The 22112-nt window shown below is 33.2% G+C and overlaps 2 protein-coding genes across 2 annotated transcripts; one reads left to right on the forward strand and one right to left on the reverse strand.

The window, feature by feature from the left end:
* Positions 1-5472: 5472 nt before the first annotated feature.
* TRIADDRAFT_6886 (uncharacterized protein) lies at positions 5473-5832 on the forward strand (the record flags this gene model as incomplete). Its single annotated transcript, XM_002109613.1, has 1 exon — positions 5473-5832. A coding segment is annotated over one exon (360 nt), but the record flags the coding sequence as incomplete, so codon positions are not given.
* A 7905-nt stretch (positions 5833-13737) lies between these two features.
* Positions 13738-20242, reverse strand: TRIADDRAFT_37264 (uncharacterized protein; the record flags this gene model as incomplete). The annotated part of the gene is made up of 22 exons (XM_002110125.1): positions 13738-14281; positions 14365-14478; positions 14570-14675; positions 14779-14993; positions 15089-15133; positions 15203-15289; positions 15409-15485; positions 15570-15681; positions 15755-15886; positions 15971-16019; positions 16132-16241; positions 16334-16441; positions 16529-16659; positions 16741-16834; positions 16924-16992; positions 17087-17253; positions 17434-17524; positions 17615-17665; positions 17862-18026; positions 19261-19337; positions 19452-19528; positions 20115-20242. 22 exons carry the CDS (start codon positions 20240-20242, stop codon positions 14201-14203), a joined length of 2286 nt encoding a protein of 761 aa, XP_002110161.1. The 3' UTR covers positions 13738-14200.
* Positions 20243-22112: the final 1870 nt, after the last annotated feature.

The raw sequence follows: 22112 nt of genomic DNA on the forward strand, positions 1-22112 counted from the left end.
CATTGGTACAAGCCGTAGAGAAGGGCGGACATCTAAGATTCTGTAGTACTGTTAAAATTTTATACGATAGAATTTCCTTCTGTATTTAATTGATATGATCATTTCTTTTCATGTTAGTACCCTACTCGATTCAACACCATGAATATTAGAATTGAGGCAGAATTATTCATTTATCTTTGTAATTTTTGTTAATATTTATAAATAGATAATTTTTCTCACCATTTATTAATGTACTAGCCGTATAGACTATTTCGACCATGTTGTGAACCCTTGTGTATCGTTAAGCTCTCAATTACGAAATAGAAATTGATTAAAATAAAATTACAAGCTGTGAATAATGATAACTTTAAATATCTTTAAAAGGTATTTAGTCATCAAGCCATGATATATTTAAAAAAATTTTAAACGATGTACTATTATGATGATATTTGACGAGAAGCTTCGAGTTACATTAGACAATCAAATAAGGTATTGTTAACAATTTAATTGCCTTCCTAAAATACCGACTTACACGTCTATAGTTTAAAGTCTTTGACTTTTTCCCAGCAGTCAAGCGTGACCATTGTCGATAACAATGGCTATAATTAAATTGGAGCTAGTGTGCGTATGAGGGGGAGGCAGATATCAATCGATTAATGACTGTTAGAAAATGGCACACTAAAATGGTTATCACTTGGCGTTCTACGTTATGCGTTAACACATTTGATTTACGAGATGGAGGAGTTTTTTTTCTTGTTTTATTGGTGTGTGTTTGCGTGAGCGTATACATATATATATATATATATAGACAGGGTATCAATAGATTAGAGTAGAAAGATATTGCAATTATGTAGTCTATCATACAAATGAGAAAAATAATCTAAATTGTTAAATCAATTTATAGGCATAGATATGTATCCTAATTTTTTGTCAAGTTGTACTGTAAACTTCATCGTATAATAGAGTAAAATAATTTTTTATCCACATTGGGAAAGAATCTAATTTGACGCTTTCCAATAAATGAACCACGTGTTATGCAGCTATTGATTGAAGTATTCAACTCGATCATCAGATAGGAAGAGAGTCCAGTCAGGAAGTATAATTCCTATAGGATTTATAATCAACCATAAATTAGCAATCCAGGAGTGGTGGTAACCACTGCTACCTTGGACGTCATGATTTTCATTTTTTGTCTTGTCAATGATAACAATAAAAATGGACAAGCATGATGAAGATTGTTTGATAGACTCGATCTTGAATAGTTTTCATCGTATTGACTGGGATAAAATCAATTATTTCCTATCTTTTATTTTATGAATTTTTCACTTTTCTTTCAATGTGATCGATTGGATGATTTATTTTTTCTTTATCTTGATATTGTTCTCCAACTTATTCAATTTTACAATTATCTTCCCCACTTTCATCCTGTTGTATATATATGGATATACTTATGTGCCTATATATGTATGCAAGTGCATGTTTGTGTATGTGTGGCATCTCTTCTTTCTCTCCACCCCCATTTTTCCTCGTCTTTCTTTTTCGTTCTCTTCAATCTTTTCTTCTTTAGTGGATTTTTGTATTTTTAATTGTCAGTTGTAATCATTGGAAGGAGGGAGGAGCAGGTAATGATGAATGAACTTTGGTCGTGATGACTTTTATTATCAATCTGCACATTATTATCTACAGTTACTTGCAATTAGGCTATGAACAACGCGTGGGTGTATATTATTGTCCTATTAAATTAAAAAGTCCACCTTCAAAATTGGTAGTATGATAAATTGTGATATTTTAAGACTACCCTGGGAGTTAGTCAATGATTCGTAGACTCGAAGTGTGATACGGTAGCAAAGAAGGAGAGAGAAAGAGAAAAAAAAATTCTTTTTAAAAAATTGATTATCATTTAAACTCAATGGATGAAATTCAGTTATTACCTTGTCCTTATTTAGATACACAAGTCAGTAATTTCCCAATCGTCACCGTCAAGACTGATGGCGAAGCAGACAATGTTCATAATTGTACCACCAATGTCAGTTTTGATGCAAGTAATCAACGCTACGTGAATGAACAACATTCTCCACCAATTCATCATACGCCGCCATCACCATCCAATCAACATCCTCATCATCATCATTCACTTCATCATCACCATCCTTCTCTTCCACATCATCAACAGCAACATCCACAACAACAGCAACAACAATCTCAACAACATCAAACTTTATTCAGAAGGTTATCCGATAGTAGCGCTTATATATCAACTTTAGCCAGTCAGGAGAAACAACAACTAATGCGTCGATCGTCAGACAGTACTTCACTGATGGCCACAACTAATGTTGATCGATTGAATGTGAGAAGATTATCCGATGGGATCGCTTTAAATAATGGCCATTTCCATCCACCCATGTTTAATAATCAATGCCAGCAGCAACCAACTCAACAACAGCAACAACAAGCACCACCACCGCCACAACAGCAACATCAACGTTTATCACCAGCCAATAGCTTAAGTGGTACTGTCTTTTCAGGCAATCCTAATCCATTTCAGCAAGGATTTCCTAACGTTAAGCAAGAGTGTCAAGATAATTGTTATGATGTCGGTATGTAAGCCAAATGTTAAAAATGTGGGCGAAATCAGTTTTTATATTAATCCACTGCGTTGATGTAAAGTAGTGGGCGATTGATTTCCATCGATTTCTCCATGTTATACAATATCCTATTCGCCATTTCATTTTTATACTTTTCCATTTTTTCTCTCCCTCCCCAATAATAATTAATTATCCTTCTTTTAATTTAATTTAATTTTACTGTACACTAGATAATTACTGACTAGTTCATATAATTTTAGACTTGTTGACATCGGCTAATAAGTAAAAAAAATGGTTGAAGATAAAATGGTTATGCTACTGTACTATTAAATTGGGTAGTAGTTAGTAAAAATGTTAACTTCTCTACATAGCCAGTCATACGCAGTTTACGATCATATAGGATAGTATTATTTCATCTATTATAAAATAGCCTTTCTAGTGGTGTAGTATTGGCTATGGAGTAACCATTATGAAATTATCAGGGGACGTTGACTGCAATATTCATTTTCTTTGTAATATACTTTGTATTTGGCAGAGAATATACTTAATTAAACAACTCAAAGTGTTATGATAAAGTAGACAGTCTTTAGGAGACTAGAAATAGATTAATCGAGTAACAGTTTGATATCCTTTCATCAAACAGAACGGTCTCTTTAGTATTTTCTCGTTATTATTGAATATTTTTAGTTTTGATCTTATTATTGATCCATTTCGATTTTTTTTTCCCCTTATACCTTTCTGTTCGGGGTTGTACGTATGACTGTAATGATTTATAATATAAACATCAGTTGTTAAAAACTTTAGGAATTAATATTAGTAAAATTATCGTAAGTTAGTAAGTTATTGATATTAATTTTACCGTTAAATCAGCAAAAAAGGATAAAAATGAAACTAAACAAGTTAATATAACTCAAAATCGATCTTCATAGAACTATTTTAATATTAGATCGTAAAGTTATAAGGATATTGTAGAGTAAAATTGAAGCTAGGATGGGAGCTATGAAAATGATGATTCCCATAGTGAATGATATGGACTTTGCTGTTGTCTTGAAGCTGTTCTGCTATATGTTAACAACGATCGTAGTTAATTTTTAGAACATCCAATGAAATAGACAACGAAAATAATTAAAACGATAGAGTTGATAGACGTATAGTTAGTATAGCAGTTGATGTATTTAATATCTACAAGTAATTCAGTTAAATAAGTTATAGACTGCAGTATAGATATTATTTCCTATGACTCTACGATAGTTCCAATATGTTATCCTGAACGGTTGGAATTGATCTGCCAAACACTAACGTGATCGACTGTACTACTATCTATTAATGTCATGTTGAATAAACTTTAACGCTATAGATGAAGAAAGATTGATCCTGATGTTAAAGCCATCAAATATATTGAATAGCGAATTTGCTTTCAGTTTAAACAATAAACTATTGATAATCGAAATAAAACAAAGTAAAATTAATTTGAAAATCCCTAATGTTCAAAGAATATCTATTATTATTCAAATCTAACTACCGATGTTTATTAACGTTATAAACTGTAGAAATGGCATCACCATCTTCAGCTATGAGCGATAGTCGAAGTCCATATACTCCAATGGTTAATGCACCAGAAGTTCGATCTCCTTATGATGTCAATTCTATGTATGATGATCATAGTGAACATTTATACAATGATGGTGTCGGTAAGATGCAATCATTAAATTCGTCCTAGCTATTTTATAAGTATTCGTATAATTATGCAATAAAATTTCGAATTTTTTTCCATTATAAATGACCATCATAAATAACTTATTTAATCATCGCATTAATCAGATTACAAAAAAATAAAAATTGTCTTACCGTAAAATGAAGTATTATACAGAAAATCGATCCTTTCAGTGATGCCAACTCCCTTCATGATCAACATACCTTAAATAGATTTTATGCCTATCGAATTAGTAACTGATATCAATTACTTAATCATTAATTAGCTATTATTGTAGAAAGCACACGGTAGTCTATATTTTACATGTATAACGTTTCGTCAGGGAAGAATAAAGGCTTTTCAAAGTGATCTTGATAACTTACTTTATCTCTTCTATTAATCATCAACAATGTAAAAGTTAGTAGTATACAAGGTAATTCCAGATTAATATTTTCTGAATACACATATATAAGACCTAAAAATAATATTATCGTATATGATCTAAAAGTGCGGTCCTTTTTTATTATTTAGATAAAGCTGTAGACGAATCATAAATCAGCATAGTACTACAGCCAATATAAAGATCATTCCAAGTTTTTAACATATTGCGTGATTTAAATATAGGGAAATTAAGTAAATGATTTACTCGTCGCAAAGTTTTCAATCCTTTTATTGTTATAGTAATACAAATTAGCTAAAGTCATAAAAAATATTCTCGTTATATAGTGTTATGTAGTTAAGGTTCTCTATTCAACTATGACTTTTTAATAATTATGTACATAGTCGTCAAATCTAACCTCTTCACTCCTGTGTTAGAAATGGATGTGGGAGTATATTTCGACTGTTAAATATCAAACATTTCCTTTACATCGTTAGCGTAAAAATTTATAAAATCACACAAGAACTAGTAACTCAGTGCCTTTACTTGACTAATTTATTGCCATTTATTAAAATATGTTTATATCATCACCTGATTATTACTTCAATCGCAAAACGTGTTATAAAATATACCTTTTGCTGAGCGTATATTGACTGCTAATGCAAAATTAATGGCCGTTCAATATACCTTCTTTCTACTCTAGTACTGTATATTAAATGTAACTCAGGGTATGATCGATAGGAATTATCATTGTCAATATTTTAGAAACAAATTATCTTTATTTGTTTTTTGTAGCAGTTGCTGAAAGCAAAGGTAGATCTGAAGGTTATGATCTACCTACCTTTCAACGCCGTGGCTCATTACAGCTGTGGCAATTTTTAATAACTTTGCTAGACGATGCTGAATGTAGTGGCATTATCTCATGGACAGGGCGTGGAATGGAATTTAAATTAAATGATCCAGAAGAAGTTGCACGCCGATGGGGACAACAAAAGAATCGTCCAGCCATGAATTACGATAAATTAAGTCGATCGCTACGCTACTACTATGAGAAAGGTATTATGCAAAAGGTAGCTGGAGAACGTTATGTCTACAAATTTGTTTGTAGCCCAGACGCATTATATAAAATGGCTTATCCTGATGCTAACAAATCAGTTCCAAGGCAAGAATATCGGTCACCTTTAATTCAACAGGAACATCCTATTATAAACATCTCGAGTGTACGCCATCAACCGCCTTTTCAACGTTATCTTGATCAAACACACTATCCTGAACCCGGTCGTTATATTGAAAACTGTAATAGCAACACGGAATGGCAAAGCAACATTATGTAGGCCATCTATTTGTAGAGACTTTTTAATGTAAACCTCCCTAATCAGAGTCAATGATAATGATTTAATTGTGATTAAAAATTTAAAAAAATTGACACATTGTTACCTGCCTAAAATGTTGCACACACTGTTATGATCAACTCGGTACTGTAAACTTTTTATTTGTAAGGCTTCATCACCAATGTAAGCATGTGATATGTACATATACGCGTATATATATATATTGATAATATATATATATATATATATATATATATTGATGCTGTACTGCATTTGTGTGTTTCTGTTTGCTTATATATGTGTACCTGTATATATGTACTGGATGCGCTATATATATTTACAAGTGTGATTATGTTTATAATTATGGAAATGTTTCTCAATCCTCTCGTAAACGCAATTTTTTCTTGGCCTCATTTTATGATGACTAGCAGCTGACGTTTTCAACCTTAACCAGGCTGACCAATCAACTTGAGATATGTTTAAGCTTAATTCGTTCCATTTCTATTTATCGAATGCTGTTTATATTGTTTAACGTATATTAAGTATCTGCATTGTAAAAGTAATCTATAGCCATATTTTATGTCGTTGCCATGTAACTTTTTCGCTACGTGGAAAAGTGAAATTAGTTTATATATTGAGGTAATAGCTATAGAAACATTATTGTTAATTAATTAAGGAATATTGTGATGATGATAATATCCGCCACAATAGCATAATTATGAATTCTTGTCAAATATGCTATTCGCTGAGTAGTATTCACAAAGCAGTCTAGCCTAGTAATGACAAGTCATTAACAGCTGGTAGTGATAGACTAGATAATTTCACGCTAAGCAGATTACTTTTTGTGTCTATTGAGGCAGTAATACCACTATAGTAGACTAATGTAGGTATTGTTATGTAACCATTTTATTAGCTCGCCTTATTTCCTCTGCTACTAGTATTATCGCGATCTATTCACTTTTCTGTATAATAGAATTACTACACATATAAATCGCTTGTAGGTGTATGTATGTATGTATGTGTGTGTATGTATACATGTGTGATATGCGATAGCTATTTGCACGATAGATGTTCATGTTTAAAGTGTATATGAATACCTTTATGTAGCGGCTATGTGCATGGCCGGCCACATGTAAATATTTATTGTGATTCTAAGCCTAACTATGTTAAAATAGCATATTATGTCTATTACTTATTTATATACGTATACTTGTAGATATATATCCTTAAACATGCAATTGGACATGCCTACCAGTTAATATATACAGCTGTAACCAAGTAATAACATTTATGCTAGTATAAGCAATATGGACAGCGTGGTTCAAGAAAAGAATAAGGTCAAATGAAGACGCAAAGACAGGAATATTGCGCATGAAATTCAACACTTTAAGAATGTTGCTATATGATGAATTGAGGATTAATAACATGGGTTTTTATTTCTTGGCCTCGGACTAGGTTCCAACGCTAATTTAAAGAGACAACAAAAATTTCGCCTCTTGCTGCTATTAACAAGATAACTAATAGTTTCATCGCTGCTACTCTACGTTGTCTTTAAAAGTGAATCCACTTTAATACAATGAAAGCCTGCAGTACTATTCTGCCTCTTAGCGCTATTAAGAAGATAACTAATAGTTGCATCGCTGCTACTCTACGTCGTCTTTAAAAATGAATCAACGTTAATACAATGAAAAGCCTACAGTACTCAAGTTAAAACTAAGATGGTAACATAGTTTTGCCTTCGTACTATCGATATCATCCAATGCTATTGCAAATAAATACCACTATGCCTTAAACCATAATGGAAGGTTTAATAAGGTCTGACGATATAGAATGTTCTCGATAAAACGTACGATTGCTATCTAGGCCATTACGTTGCTACCCGAACCTGGCCATTTATAACGGTACCGGTAACCATACTATGTCAGTCCGTTGGCAAGTAATGATTGACTTCTTACAAGCTTTCTATTAGTCCATGGCCACGTTGAAGTCTAGTAGAAGTAGTCAGTGTACCTCATTTGCCTTGGATGATTAATACGATACCGTGATGGCTTTTACATCTGAGAGGTAGGATAGGATTCATCGCAGAGCAAAAGAATCATAAATGCCAAGCTAGAAAAGATGGTCCCACAACTTTTTTTTCGTGATAAGAATGGTAACCGTTAAAGGACAAGCTACAATAACTAGTAATTGCTAAAAGTGTTATATCAGTCATCGCCTTGTACAAAATTACAAATGAAATACGAATTGGCATGATGGAATAGCAAGAACTTCAACGACAGCAATAACATTAGCAAAATTTAAAACATTGTCGGTATGGTATTCGAATGTATAGGTGTATGCATACCTTGAGTTGTAAAAAGAAGAAATTTCAAGTCATATAGCTGAGACAATAATAAAATAATTTGTTATTTGTTAGCCTCGCTATTTAAAAGAAAGAACGAAAAAATTTTGAAATGATCTATAATGGTTTAGATCTCTTTCTAAGGCAGGAAAATAACCCAAGAAGTGAAGTATAAGCATAGCAACATCTAATTAAATTTACTTATAAATTAGCCATAGAGTCTCTACCTTGGTTAGATAAATCTTTAACTGGTAAATATCTAATGTTATCAAAAACATTTGCCATGTATCTATGTATATTTGGGCTACTATCAAATCTTGAAAAGGGTTTTAATTACAGTACATCATCAAATTAGGTTAATAGATTTGGAATGATTTTTAAGCGTTTCAAGCTACGTATATCTTTATTAGTGATAGCGATAAAATGATTCTCTTGCTAGATAAGATTGCTGCTTGATTCAAATTTTTCGTTCAGATTTTCGTGATAATAATTGCGTTTTTAATTTTAGGTAATAATTTAAGGAACGGTCGGCTATAGTAAAGTATAGCACGATCTTATGTGAAGCAATAACTTTAAATGTGTTTAAATTTAATTAGATATTATATAGGGCTTGTGCGAATGTTACTTATAAACTTTCGTCTAAAAATATTCATAGTAATGCTGTAATGTAGCTAGATTAATACTAGTTACGATGATATCTTTGTTTTGAAGCTGGATATACTCGTACATATCTACCACATTAAAGTTGGTTTCTACGCTTTCTACTATTTTAACCCTTGTTTTCTTCACGGTTAATTCGGATTGTATTATCTAGCTGTTCTACGTACTGTTGATTTACACTACTTACATCATGCAAAATAAATAATACTACTAATAATTGCCACTTGCAGATGATATCAAGTTACAATCCAAATTTAACAGTTGTTTTTAAGAAATACCTGTATCAGCTCTATTTCTACGTCCTAGATACTCTTGCAATATTATTAATAATTTATTGACAAATAATTTTCTCAATTTGTGAATTGATAACTTTAATTGTGATTACGATACTTAATTTGACTTCAGAAGTACAGTAATTTGTCCAATTGGATTGTGTAAAAAAGAAATTCCATTTTTACATAACGTCTTTTTTTGGGTCAATCTGCTATTACATTGATGAATAATTCAATTCTAAAGTAGTGACTTAAAATAACAACTGCTGTAATTTTAAATTTCCGTAATAGGATTAAATTTAGACAGACAATAAAATCATGAAAATATAAAGACACTCACAACTAACTTATTGCTAGACAAGCCAGTTTCAATGCATTCTTTGAAGACAAATAATTAAATGATCAATTCCTATAGTTTAAAACATCATTGTTAGTAGAACTACATCATTTTGTTACCTAATAAATGAAAATGGCTCAGCGGGGATGTGTATAGAAGAATCTAGTTGCATCGTTATTACATCAGTCATTATTTGATTTTGACATAACGCTAGAATAGGCGACTTGGTGCTACTTAGGTATAACGTCATTTCATTAATTATTGTGGCGTTTGCCAAGGCTACCATTAGTTAATATAGCGTCAATGATGATTTAATGTCAGTTAGTCCTTTTATTTTCTTTATTGTTAGTAATATAATTCACGCAATGACGCGTGAATTATATTCTAGATCAACGCTATCAATTTCCTGTACAGCCGCTGTTATTTAGAATGACATTAGTATCGAATTACAAAGTTAAAATATTATCTGTTGGGTTTGTATTTAAAATTATAAGAAAATAAATATATCAGTCCAACTGACCTGTGTATATGTGTTCCGGGGCAAACTAAGCAATATTGTACAAACGATTTATTTAAAAGCAGATAAATTTATTAGTTATGCGTAGAATGCTTTGTTATTGAACGAAGAACAACATTTACTGTCGTCATTAACTTAAAATATGTGATCTATTATAGTCACTATTTTAGTTATGATTGCAGCATATCTATTCCTTTTTACTTTGATTTTTCTTTCGAAATCCTCGAGATATTTCCTGCTACTCAACGTCATTAACAGATATAAAAATAGCTAATGCCAAGGATTTGTAACAATTAATAATGCGTACAATAAGTATGATGTCTGTGATAATTAATTGCTCGGAAAGTAAACCCAATAACGTTTATCAATTACCTTCGATCGTAAGTTGTGTTGAATTATACAGTAGTTCTAGCTATAGGAAGCACCTTATTATTTTTCTTTAAAATACATTGATGATTCACAAGAACGATTTATACGTTATTTATTCCATTTTATCCCATGCGTAATAGCTTATTAGGTATGGCATGTCTTTTCCCCTCCATATGCTTAAGAGAAATTGGAAAAATAATATTTATGTAAAATTTAATTACTTTCAATTTGTCTGCATAAATGATCAAAATTATGGACAACAGTAATTTGGAACTATTTCATATATTCGTGTAGCATATTAGAGAATTACATAATTTTGTTAACTTAAAATTAGGGTTATGTGAGCAAAACCGCAGTAATAGTAGTAGACTATTACACGGTCATTACAAAACCTTATACACATAAGAATATCATAAAACTAGCCGAAATATTATCACTTTAACACTTGGTTGATTAGAAAGATTTAAAGATTTATCAATGGTCGTTTGCTCCATCAAGGCCATACTATTAATTAGCCAGACCACTTATTATTATTCTGTTTTCAGGGTAAATATGCTATATTCATCTTACACTAATTTAAATGGCTTATAATAGGGTACGGTACGGTATACAGTAGCCACAATTTGTTTAATTTCGTAGCTTGTGTACGCTTTTGTCAGACCTAGCATTGGAATATAGAATGGGTAACATATGCAGTATGCAGTATTCATGTTGCTCATACAGCATAAGTATAGGTGCATGTGTTCCAGCCGTAAGGCTGCGTCCATTCTCAGAAATAGCTAAAACATTTGCTTACTTAAAAACTGAAATAGACAAACCAGTTGTTATACGCACGTGGCATATCCTTTGCTAATTGTTGTAAATTAAAGTTTATTTATGAATGAAATTGTTAAACAATCGCTACAAGCAATTAAATCATATACCGCATATAAGAGCATATCAAGATAGCTAATTTCAGCAGTATCAGAGAATATGGAGAGATACTGCTAAAGCCGGGTATTCTCCAGTTTATGATAACATAGACTAGCATAACCTACTATTTAAGGACAATTGATGATAATATTTATAAGGGGATGTTATTAATTGGTGTTGAAATCTACAATTAGGGTATTTTTAAGCCATATTAGATATGAGTGACAATATAGTGTACAATCAGGTTTGGGATATTATACGCTTATTACCTTGATATATTTATAGTCTTGTAAGTTATTTTGAGCTCGTTTAACATGCAATAGAGTAAATTTAATAGACTTTTACTACGCGTTTTTTACTTATTAACAAAATTATAGTTTAAATATGGATTTACAGTCTTCGGTTTCATGAAGCACCTATTGTTTGATTCTCATCATTTTCTGAAGCAAGTAAAAATATGCGCTGTAACACGCTATATGATTTGCCTTTCAATATTTAACCACAATGCAGTAGATCAAACGGCTGCCAAAACGTATTCATAGTCGTTGGCATCCTAAGATGCTTTGCGAATTGCTAGAGAATGTTTATGTTTAAAGCATTCCTGCTGTTATGGCATCAAATAATACTCTTTCACGAAATTTATCAATTTAACATTTTCAAATTTAATTATGAAGCCAGAAATATTCCTAATTTCACCATGATTATTTTATGTTAAGAGCTTGAATATCAGAACAGAATTTTAGCATTATTCTTTTCGGATCAAGATCCTTCATTTTTGCAGAGTTGTACTTAAGACTGTATAATAATCCAGTTATTATTTCTTAATTGCTTTATGATTGGGACACTTTAAAACAAGGTGGAGATTAGGGGATAATACCGACTTATTATATTTTATCTATCAAGCCACTTACAGTAATCTGGGAATTTTGCAAATAAGTATAACTATGTGGCTGAATTCTAAATATATTTTAAAGCTTACAACCGATAATATCTATAACGCTTACAGAGAAACTTGCGACTTCTGGTTCAATGATTACTTTAGCTAAACAATTAACTTCTAACGATTTCAATACAACCAGGAACTGCAGCAAAACAAGACTAAAGTAATTTGGACTACTCCACCATTTTATATGCTTCACAGAGCGGTTGGTGGCCTCTCTACTATGAATCATAAATTCTAAAGTAAGCTAAAAGTTATTACCAACTAGGATACTAGCGATCAATCTACATGTCTTAGGACAGATTATACTCTACGATTCCCTTCTACATGGTACATACATATATATAATGTTAAACTTACAATCCTACGGTAAACGAATATTATCAATTAACAATCATTACCAGCCATCCTCAATATTAAGTAGTCAGCTACAATCATAATCATACAATGCAATATTCAACATTCCTTAGTCGGGAGTCAGTTACGACTTAAAAGGACACAGTTCATATAAATATTACATGATATCTATTGACTGGTCATCAATATATTATCAACGATGACTAATCAAGAACTTAAACAGTATTAACTATATTAGCATCTTATATCTTAGTAACGTTAACTATAGTGGAGGGTTCACGTTATACTGGTTGACACAATCCATCCACTACCATCTAAACTAATTTAGATATTATTTACGAGCTATTACATTAAATCTGAAATTACGCTACGGTTCATCATTAAGTCTACCAAATAAAAAAAATACTCTATGAAGGAGACAACTAAATATTAACCTTCATTGCAAATGAGTCTATATGATGTAAGACTAGCAAGATCACTAGTTTGTAAATTTAAACGCGATCCATACTCCTAGATGTTTTGCTAATTTTGCTTCTTTCTTGCAAAATTTTTACGCTGTTACTAACTTAACCTTACCCTAACAACGTTCGAAAATACGTTACGGTGGCTAATTGGATCATGAGTAACAAAGAAACTATTTAGTATTAATAATGCCGCAATGATCTTCTACGTCTCTGATTTTAGTTGTAGCAACGATAAAGCAAGATGTACAGAATATACCTGTCGTATAAAAAGCTAACGAGCTAAAGAATTTAATATATTAGCTGTAATTTTACTCCCTTATAACGAGCAACTAGTAAAAATGGAGTAAAAAGTTTGACCATGATTTAAACCGCCAGCTTATAAAGAGAAATAATTAAGTTAATTCATACTGCATTCTACGAGTAACTAGCAACAATGTTTCAGCTAATTAATTGTCGGTTACTATAACTAACAATCGAAATTTCAAGCACGGTTGTTGTTAAGTAAACATTCATGATGCCAAATACGAGCTGTATTTACACAATTTACATTATGAAGGCATAAATAAAAGACTTCTTTCAAGCAATTATAATGATTTATTTCGCATTCGTTTCCTATATCTCTATAAAATCAGCATGATTTTGATGTTTGTCGTAGGTGTTAACTTTGTTACAAGATGATGCAACCTTATGGATTGCTAAAGCCGTCATTTGATAAAAACTTCGCACTCGAACCATAGAAATGGTTAAGGATATATTTTAAACGATAAGTAGGCTTATTGTACAATTCAAAATTATTTGTTGTTATCATATCTGACTAAACATTATTAGTGTAATCATAACATAAATTTAAAGTTTATCTATTGGGAATAATTTTTTTACATTCATAGCATGTAATGATCAATAAGTATGCGAAGTCGAACTACTGAGCACAGTTGCTAATGGTATTATTGCTCATCTGACACTCCAAAACGATAATAAAGTATGGTATCGCACTCGATAGCGATAATTCTAGTTATTATACAGGTTTGTTGAGATATTTTATTAGCAATTATACATAAATAGAACTAAGCCAAATATTCGTACTCATCCTTGTTGCCCTCCACACGTTGTAAATAATCCTTTTCTATTAGAATATCAATGCATCGCTAAAAGTATATTAGATAAGAATAGAATGTTATCGACGACATGAAAAATAACGTTATCTTCCAAACATTTAATATAATTTCACCTTTATTACAGGAACGTTCGGTTTAAATCTGCTTGATAACTGAGTGAGAACTTCCGCTATTAACTTTTGATGTTGTAAAACTTTTCGCATTTTCATGATCCTTACTATTGCGGCCTAAGGTTGATAGTTACACGACAACGCGTACGACGTAAGATTTAAAAATGTTATCTTTACTAACTAACTAACATCAATGCAAATTAGAAACCTGTATTAACAGTTTACGATCTTCTTCCACATTTCTATGCGTAGACTCTCGCTCTACTTTTTGCTCCGTTTTCAAGGGTACATTGATATTTACTCTCAATTTTTTGCTAAGAAATTTTCAAATGAAGTAAATAAATTACATAAAGCAAATTCATCACTAATACATTCATAAATAAATCCTTTAAAGTTTCATTGTGCGTTATAAATTACTTTTTATATCCAAGGAAAAGTTCTAGCCTATTATTGTATTTAAGTTCCCCAGAATTGTCGAGATCATCGCAAACTAATAGTTTACACTTTAGTAGTATGGCTAATACTTGCTGCAATATTTCCATCTTAAGTTGTGTGTGCTGCTGTAACTCATTGACAGTAAAAATATCTCCTCGATTATACATCAGCAAAATTGCCATTTGAAACGTAGACACCTATTATAATTTCATAATCCAAATCAAGAAGGATTATTGATCTAGCAGAAGATCAGCAATTTTTGATAATACACGCATCTGAACACAGTACAAACCTGCAGGCTATATCTGTTTTTAAAGCAGTTTGTAACAAGTTCTCCCTATTCATAAAGATAAATAGGATTAATTCTAGAGATTATACTCATATTCTTAACACAAAAATCTCATACTTTCGACAGTTGAAATAACCAGTTTAATTTTCGGCCACTATGTCGGGTGCTATAGAAGCCTGAAAACTTTTGTAAGCTTCTTTCCAGCTAATACAATAAGAAATGAATACAATTGCATTTACCAAACTATTTTACAATAGTGCTAGAGACTTCTATCGAATGGATCTTTTTAGGGAACTTAGTTTTATGAAATGAACACGAAATACCTCAGACGGAACAGTAAACTCTGGGCTAGGAGAGAAAGGCCAAGCTCCTGAACTTAAAACTTGAACACTAAAATCAACTGCCAGATAAGAACAAATTGTAATCGTTTGAAGAACATTTTCCAATTCTGTAAAATAACCTGAAATAATAACAAAGATAATACCTGAATTAGTTTCATTAGGCAACTTTCTGAAGTCTTCGTTTAATCCTTTGCTTAGTTCCATATCCTGAAACATTCGTTGCAATTTGGACGTGTACTCATAACCACATGCCTCCTAATAAAAAATAATTATGATAATAATATTGTTAAATATTTCAAAAAGGTAGCGGCACTATCATAAGACTTACTTTTAATTTCGATATCATTGCTGACTCAGCGTTATCTGATGCAGAGTTTTGATTAACTAATCTTTTAGCCAACATTCTGGCGTAAAATTTTTGAAATACATCTTTGTCTTCGATGTACTTAAATACAATCATCTACAAAATAAAGAATGGTACTCCCTGTCAAATAGAAACGCAACGCCATATAATATTTCCAGATGCAAATTAATGTTTCCTTACCACATCATCCAGAGCACTATCGAGTTCATCCTCTTCCGGATTTTTAGCACTAAAATCAACAAATAATTGCATTGCTAGAGTCAAAAGTTGATGATTTATAAACACAGTAAATTTACTAGGATGAATGAGCTGTTTCATTAATTGGGTGTAAGCCTTACAACCTTTTCTTTAGTAAAGAGTCGCAATAACGGGCCAACAATTCAGGAGATTTTGATGATACTTGAGCGGAAGTTTGGGTTACGGCATTACAATTTATGAAGTCTCCACACGCCTAGAGGTTACAGTTTTGATGTGAAGCACTCTTTCTCTGACGTGTATACATATGAAATATAGCTGGACAGTAATAGTTAAATATTCCATTACCTTATCTAACGCAGCCATAAATCCAGAATTTTGATCGAAAGAGGATACCACTAGGTTATGATATTTAGAGTAGACACTTAGTATTGCTTTAACGTAGGCTTTAGGATCCTATAAAGAATAATCAGAAAACAATTGGTCAATACATAATAATCATAGCGTAATAAAACACGATCAATAAATAGCATGAGATCATACATTGGTTGCAGCATCTCCACATTCCTCTATCGATTGACGCCCATGGTCCTTTATGTGTTTTTCTAAAAGACTTTTAAATTTATCTAATCCAGACGCTATATGACAAAGGAGTTTATACATTCGTCCTAGATCTAATTGTAATGTGTATCGTTAAAATATTTGGTATCATTCCAAGTATAGGTGATAATAAAGTATTAAGATTTTAAATTAACCTTCGTTTTTCTCGTCATTGAGGAGTCTGACAAAGTCAGAATGGAATATTTCTAAATGTTTTTCGATTAAGATTCTTTCGCACGATCTTAATAACTGTAAGTAAAAGGTAATGTTATTGTATTGCTTAGTACATTGCAACAACAAAGTTAATATATATAAATCCAATATAAAGTTCTCATTACTGGATCAAGGGTTCTCTCGTGCAAATAATCTTGTACTCTTTTACGTTCTTCGTGTAATCGAGCTTCAGCCTACAATGCATATATACAAATACAGCGAATGAAATACCTCAAATGACACAACACTATCGCACCCTACAGTACATGATATGCTGAGTAGAATTACCTTTTTCATGTATTCAGTTATGGAATTGTCTTTTAAGTACTGACCACTTTCATTGATGTAGTAACTTTCTGTTTCCTCGATAAACTTTTGCTCGAAACATGATTGATAAAGTTCTAGTGTGATTTTACATTTACAAGACCTTCCATCCCTTTGCAATCCAAGATCGACTAAAAAAGTAAAGATTTATACATTTTTATGAAGTCTTTTGGATAAAAAATTCAAGGAACTTTTCAAAATGTCAGCAGTCAGCACCAGTATTTATTATGATGAGACAAAAGAGGACTGTATTTGCTAATTTTATTGTAATATGGCCAACTCCAATTTGTAATAAAATCCACATGTATTACCGAAGGCATCAAGAACGCCACTTATCAAGCGCGTATTGATCATTTCACCATTTCTTTCTCTCATAATTAAGTCTATGACAGCATTGCATAGCTATGAAGTACAAGATTAGTTAGAAGGAGTTTATAAATCTAATCACAGTATACGCGTATGTCTACGTCAATAGCATATGAACAGTCTGACCTTTCCATGAACGTTGTTAAATACTTTGTCTCTCCATACTGTCATGGCCATCTACGAAGAATAAAGTGAAATTCCAAATATTATATATCGTTGGGAATTGACTGTTGCTGTTATATCATAAGGCAGTATAAGCGTAGTAATCGCTTCAATTCAGTAACACTAAGTAGAAGCATAATCTTCTATCGATAACCTTTCTAAGGTATAATAGTTTGGTAAAACCATGAAGCTATAGTTAGGTAAGGCTTACACAATAAATCTCAAAGTAATCGTGTCCTTCGTCGCATTCACGTTTAATGTAGTGACGATTGAGGTAAGCACAGATACCGTCTAAAACTTTGCTGGAAAATTTAAAACGTTCCCATTCGGCGGTAAAGTATGTCAATAAACTTTCGCCGATAGCTTCATTGGCTTCCTGTATATTACATCAAATAGCAAGGCCTTTACGTTAACATTTCATCCTGACTAAAACAATGATGTCTCTTGCAGGCACATATTTTACAATTTATCCACAAATATTCAGCAAGATAATGTATAGTTGAATCGACGACAATCATCATTATAATGCATTTTCGCTGAATAAAGTACTGTCATTGCAGTGAGATTATAGGTAGGGCAGTAACTTTAATTCGTGTCACTGCCAAGAGTACCTTGCTGTCATATTAAGCATACCGGTACATTTAGTAGCAGTAGTGTTAATATGCAATGCGTTTATAGGTTGTCATTTAGGTTGTTGTTTACTTCAACGATTACAACATCTACCAAGCATGAACAGATTTGAAAAGGTAGTAGGATAAGCAAGAATATATGTATTTACATAAATAAGTGTTCTCATTACAATTAGTTAGGGGTAAGCATTTAAAATTGAAAGATAATGTATAATATCTAAAGTATCCATCATTTCCATAAATGTTGTCAAGTTTTAACATTCATAAAGTTACATTAATGTGAAAGAATGATCTTTGGCAAGGACGGTACTGTCTTCCTACGATGTGATATGTGGAGTACAGTACCTGTGTCTGGAGATATACAGTACAGTACAGTGGCTACGCTTACTATGTGCAAACTTTATTATCGATCGACGAGTCAATTGAAGACCAACAACATACGTATCTATTTCAAGGAAAACTACATTAATAAAGAATCATTAATGTGAAAGAATGATCTTTGGCAAGGACGGCACTCTCTTCACACGATGTGTACCTGTGTATGGAGATATACAGTACAGTGGCTACGCTTACTATGTGAAAACTTTATTATCGATCGATGAGTTAATTGAAGACCATGAACATACGTACTATTGCATGCAAAACTACATTAATAAAGATACATTAATGTGAAAGAATGATCTTTGGCAAGGACGGCACTCTCTTCACACGATGTGTACCTGTGTATGGAGATATACAGTACAGTGGCTACGCTTACTATGTGAAAACTTTATTATCGATCGATGAGTCAATTGAAGACCAACAACATACGTATCTATTGCATGGAAAAGTATAACTGCAAATGTGTAGCAATGGAGATTGATTACATGAAGGAGTGTTGAAGACAGAAATGTCAATGATTGGATCATTTGAAATGGGAGACTATCCGAGATTGGTTGTGCTGCATGTCCATCGATGTCTACACTAGTTACTATCCCTTACCAGAACTTTAGGTACAAGATAGAATGCCAAGAAATCTTTTAATCGACTATATAATTCCATTCCAACAAATTGAGCACCTAGAATAAAAATTGAAAGAGAACATTTTAGCTGGATAGCGTATTGTATAGCAGCTAGTATAGCAGGAGTGGTGTCCAGCAAATCACCTTGATTCCCCGTTCTGTTGTTGGAACCGAGAGAAATGCCACTTCTAGTTCGACTACTTGCTGTGCTCGTCCGATTAGCCGTAGTGCAATAATTGTAGACATGCCTAGTTCAGCAATAGCAGTTAAGGTTTGATAGCATAACACATAGTCATTTCAAGCATTAAAAAGGGTAAAAGATATAAAAATGAACTACTAGGGGTAAAGAGTTGAAGTGGAGTGAGAAATTGTGAAGAGAGAAAAAAAAAAAAGGAAAAAAGTTGTCTACTATGGAGCCATCCTTGACTGACTACTGTATCAAACATAGCATGGCTGACATACATGGTATCACAGCTGGTGTGACAAGTAGCACTCCTACTACCACTACTCCTGACTACACTGGACTGCTTGCTTTTGTATCCTTGGCCAGTGAGTCAGCATCGGTTGGCGGCCAATTAGCCTACATCAATGTATGGAGAATCAAGTACTGAATGGAACGGTATATTTGCCATGGTATTTCAAAGAAATGCATCCTTTGCAACATTACTAATGGCATCGATCAGTGAGACCATGACACCAGTGAAATAATTGATTTTAAAGTTATTATACAAGAGAGAAGGCAAATAGAACTTAGTGGAACGCAAAGGACTCATGTATGCTATGGAAAAAGTGTTTTCAAATGGCAAAAAAAGGAGAAAAATACAAGCTAGATACGTGTAGAGTTGCATGTAACGCGTTCGGCTCATACTCGTCCTTGCATCGTAGATTTGTTCCACTCCTGTCTTGAAATCAGTCCAGATTTGATCCAGTTGGACATTTCTTGCCGTTAATGGGTGCTGCATTCCGTTGATACTTGAATCAACACCAGGATTATTCCTATTTCGATTCAGTGGCGAACGCGACATTGGCCCAATGTAATTTCAATTTCCTTTGCTAAGCAATCAATCCGCGCAGACGATAACTGTACTTCGACTGTCTATGACGATGTAGAATCCAATCCCTACTGGCAGAGTTGACGAACTGAGAGTCAACGACGTCTCGACATAGACCACAACACTCACCACTTGACACCACAGATTCAGAGAATGTTACTAACTGCTAGCAATCAATAAACCACTTTGAAAAATCATAATATGATAGCAGACTGAATGAAATTGTTGCGCATTCTTCATTCACAAAAAACAAATATGGCGTCCAAGCGATTGCTCAGCCATCAACATGTGAACACTGCTAGCGCTCCACTTCCCCTCCGACCCTATACAAACATAAGTGGATTCCTGTACAGTATGCGACATGCATAAGCTGGTCAAAGAAGAAAAAGTCCTCAGTGGCGATTGCATTGTCCTCACAATGGACTACAGTACTTTCCATTGGCTTACAGCTCTTGCCCAATTCCAGATCATAATAGATAGGCTTGGTAACGGGACAGTATGACATGCTCTGTACAGTACCCTGTCAATAGTCCAGTAGGCTACAGTACAATATACTGCTGCTGCAGTTGTACTGTACACTACCGCACTGTAGACTGTACAGTACTGTACGGTACTCTGGACCATGGCCGTGTGAACAGATACCCTGCTATGGACTACTGGAAAGAAGGATTCAAAATGGAAGATTGAAAGTTAGAATAATGTAGTGTAAATATCCAATCCTGTGATCAACAATGATAGCAGAAAATGACAATTTCGTCACAATTTTGAATGAATAAAAAGTTTCCTCGTCGAATACACACTGATACTTGATACTGAGTGCAGAAATCGGTCATGAGATGAAGGTGGTCAAACACTTTTGCTCACGTACACCACTGGATGGTGTATGGGTTGAAAAGCCGTGAATGAAATGGAGTAAAAACGCCACCCAAACCCGATCCAATGGTTGATTTTAGAACCCTAAATGAGTGCAATCGCTATGCAAACACTGAATCAGTGCGGAATGACTTAAGATTACTAGAAAGAACGATTCAAAATAGTAGATTGAAAGATAGAATAATGTACTATAAATATCCACTCCTGTCATCAACAATGATAGCAGAGAATGACAATTTCATCACAGTTTTGAATGGGTAAAAGCTTTTCTCGTCGAATACACACTGATACTTAATACTGGAGTACAGAAATCGGTCATGAGATGAAGGTGGTCAAACATTTCTGCTCATGTACACCACTGGATGATGGATGGGTTAAAGAGCCCTTAATGAACTTAAATGGAGTAAAAACGCCACCCAAACCCGATCCATTGGTTGATTTTCGAATCCTAAATGAGTGCAATCGCTATGCAAACACTGTCTCAGCGCGGAATTACTTAACCCGAATCCCTTCCCTTGAGTCGCGCTTTGCGTTGACATTGAAGGACGCTGGTGTGTTGGTATCACGTTAGTGTTGAAATGGCGGACGATTTGCTCTCGTCGTCTATTATGATTACGAGTTCACCACAACTTCTCACTTTCAGTATTCTGTTTTTGACTATAGTAGCACAGCCACTTTTAGGCATACAATTTGCAGTATTGTAAGTCCATACAATTGATCGGCTCTCGCCGCCACTCGCACAAGTCCTGCTGTCGTACTCAGCCTTCGGGTACAATATTTGGCCAGCGAGACTCGATGACATTTGATCAACTGCAAAACAATATTGATCCACGCAAGGGTTGAAATTTCTACCGTGGAAAACGCTCATTGTCATCTGTGCAATATTATTACTACACAGCATCAAGAT

The sequence above is a fragment of the Trichoplax adhaerens genome, genomic scaffold (assembly GCF_000150275.1).
Source record: "Trichoplax adhaerens TRIADscaffold_2 genomic scaffold, whole genome shotgun sequence".
NCBI lineage: Eukaryota > Metazoa > Placozoa > Uniplacotomia > Trichoplacea > Trichoplacidae > Trichoplax > Trichoplax adhaerens.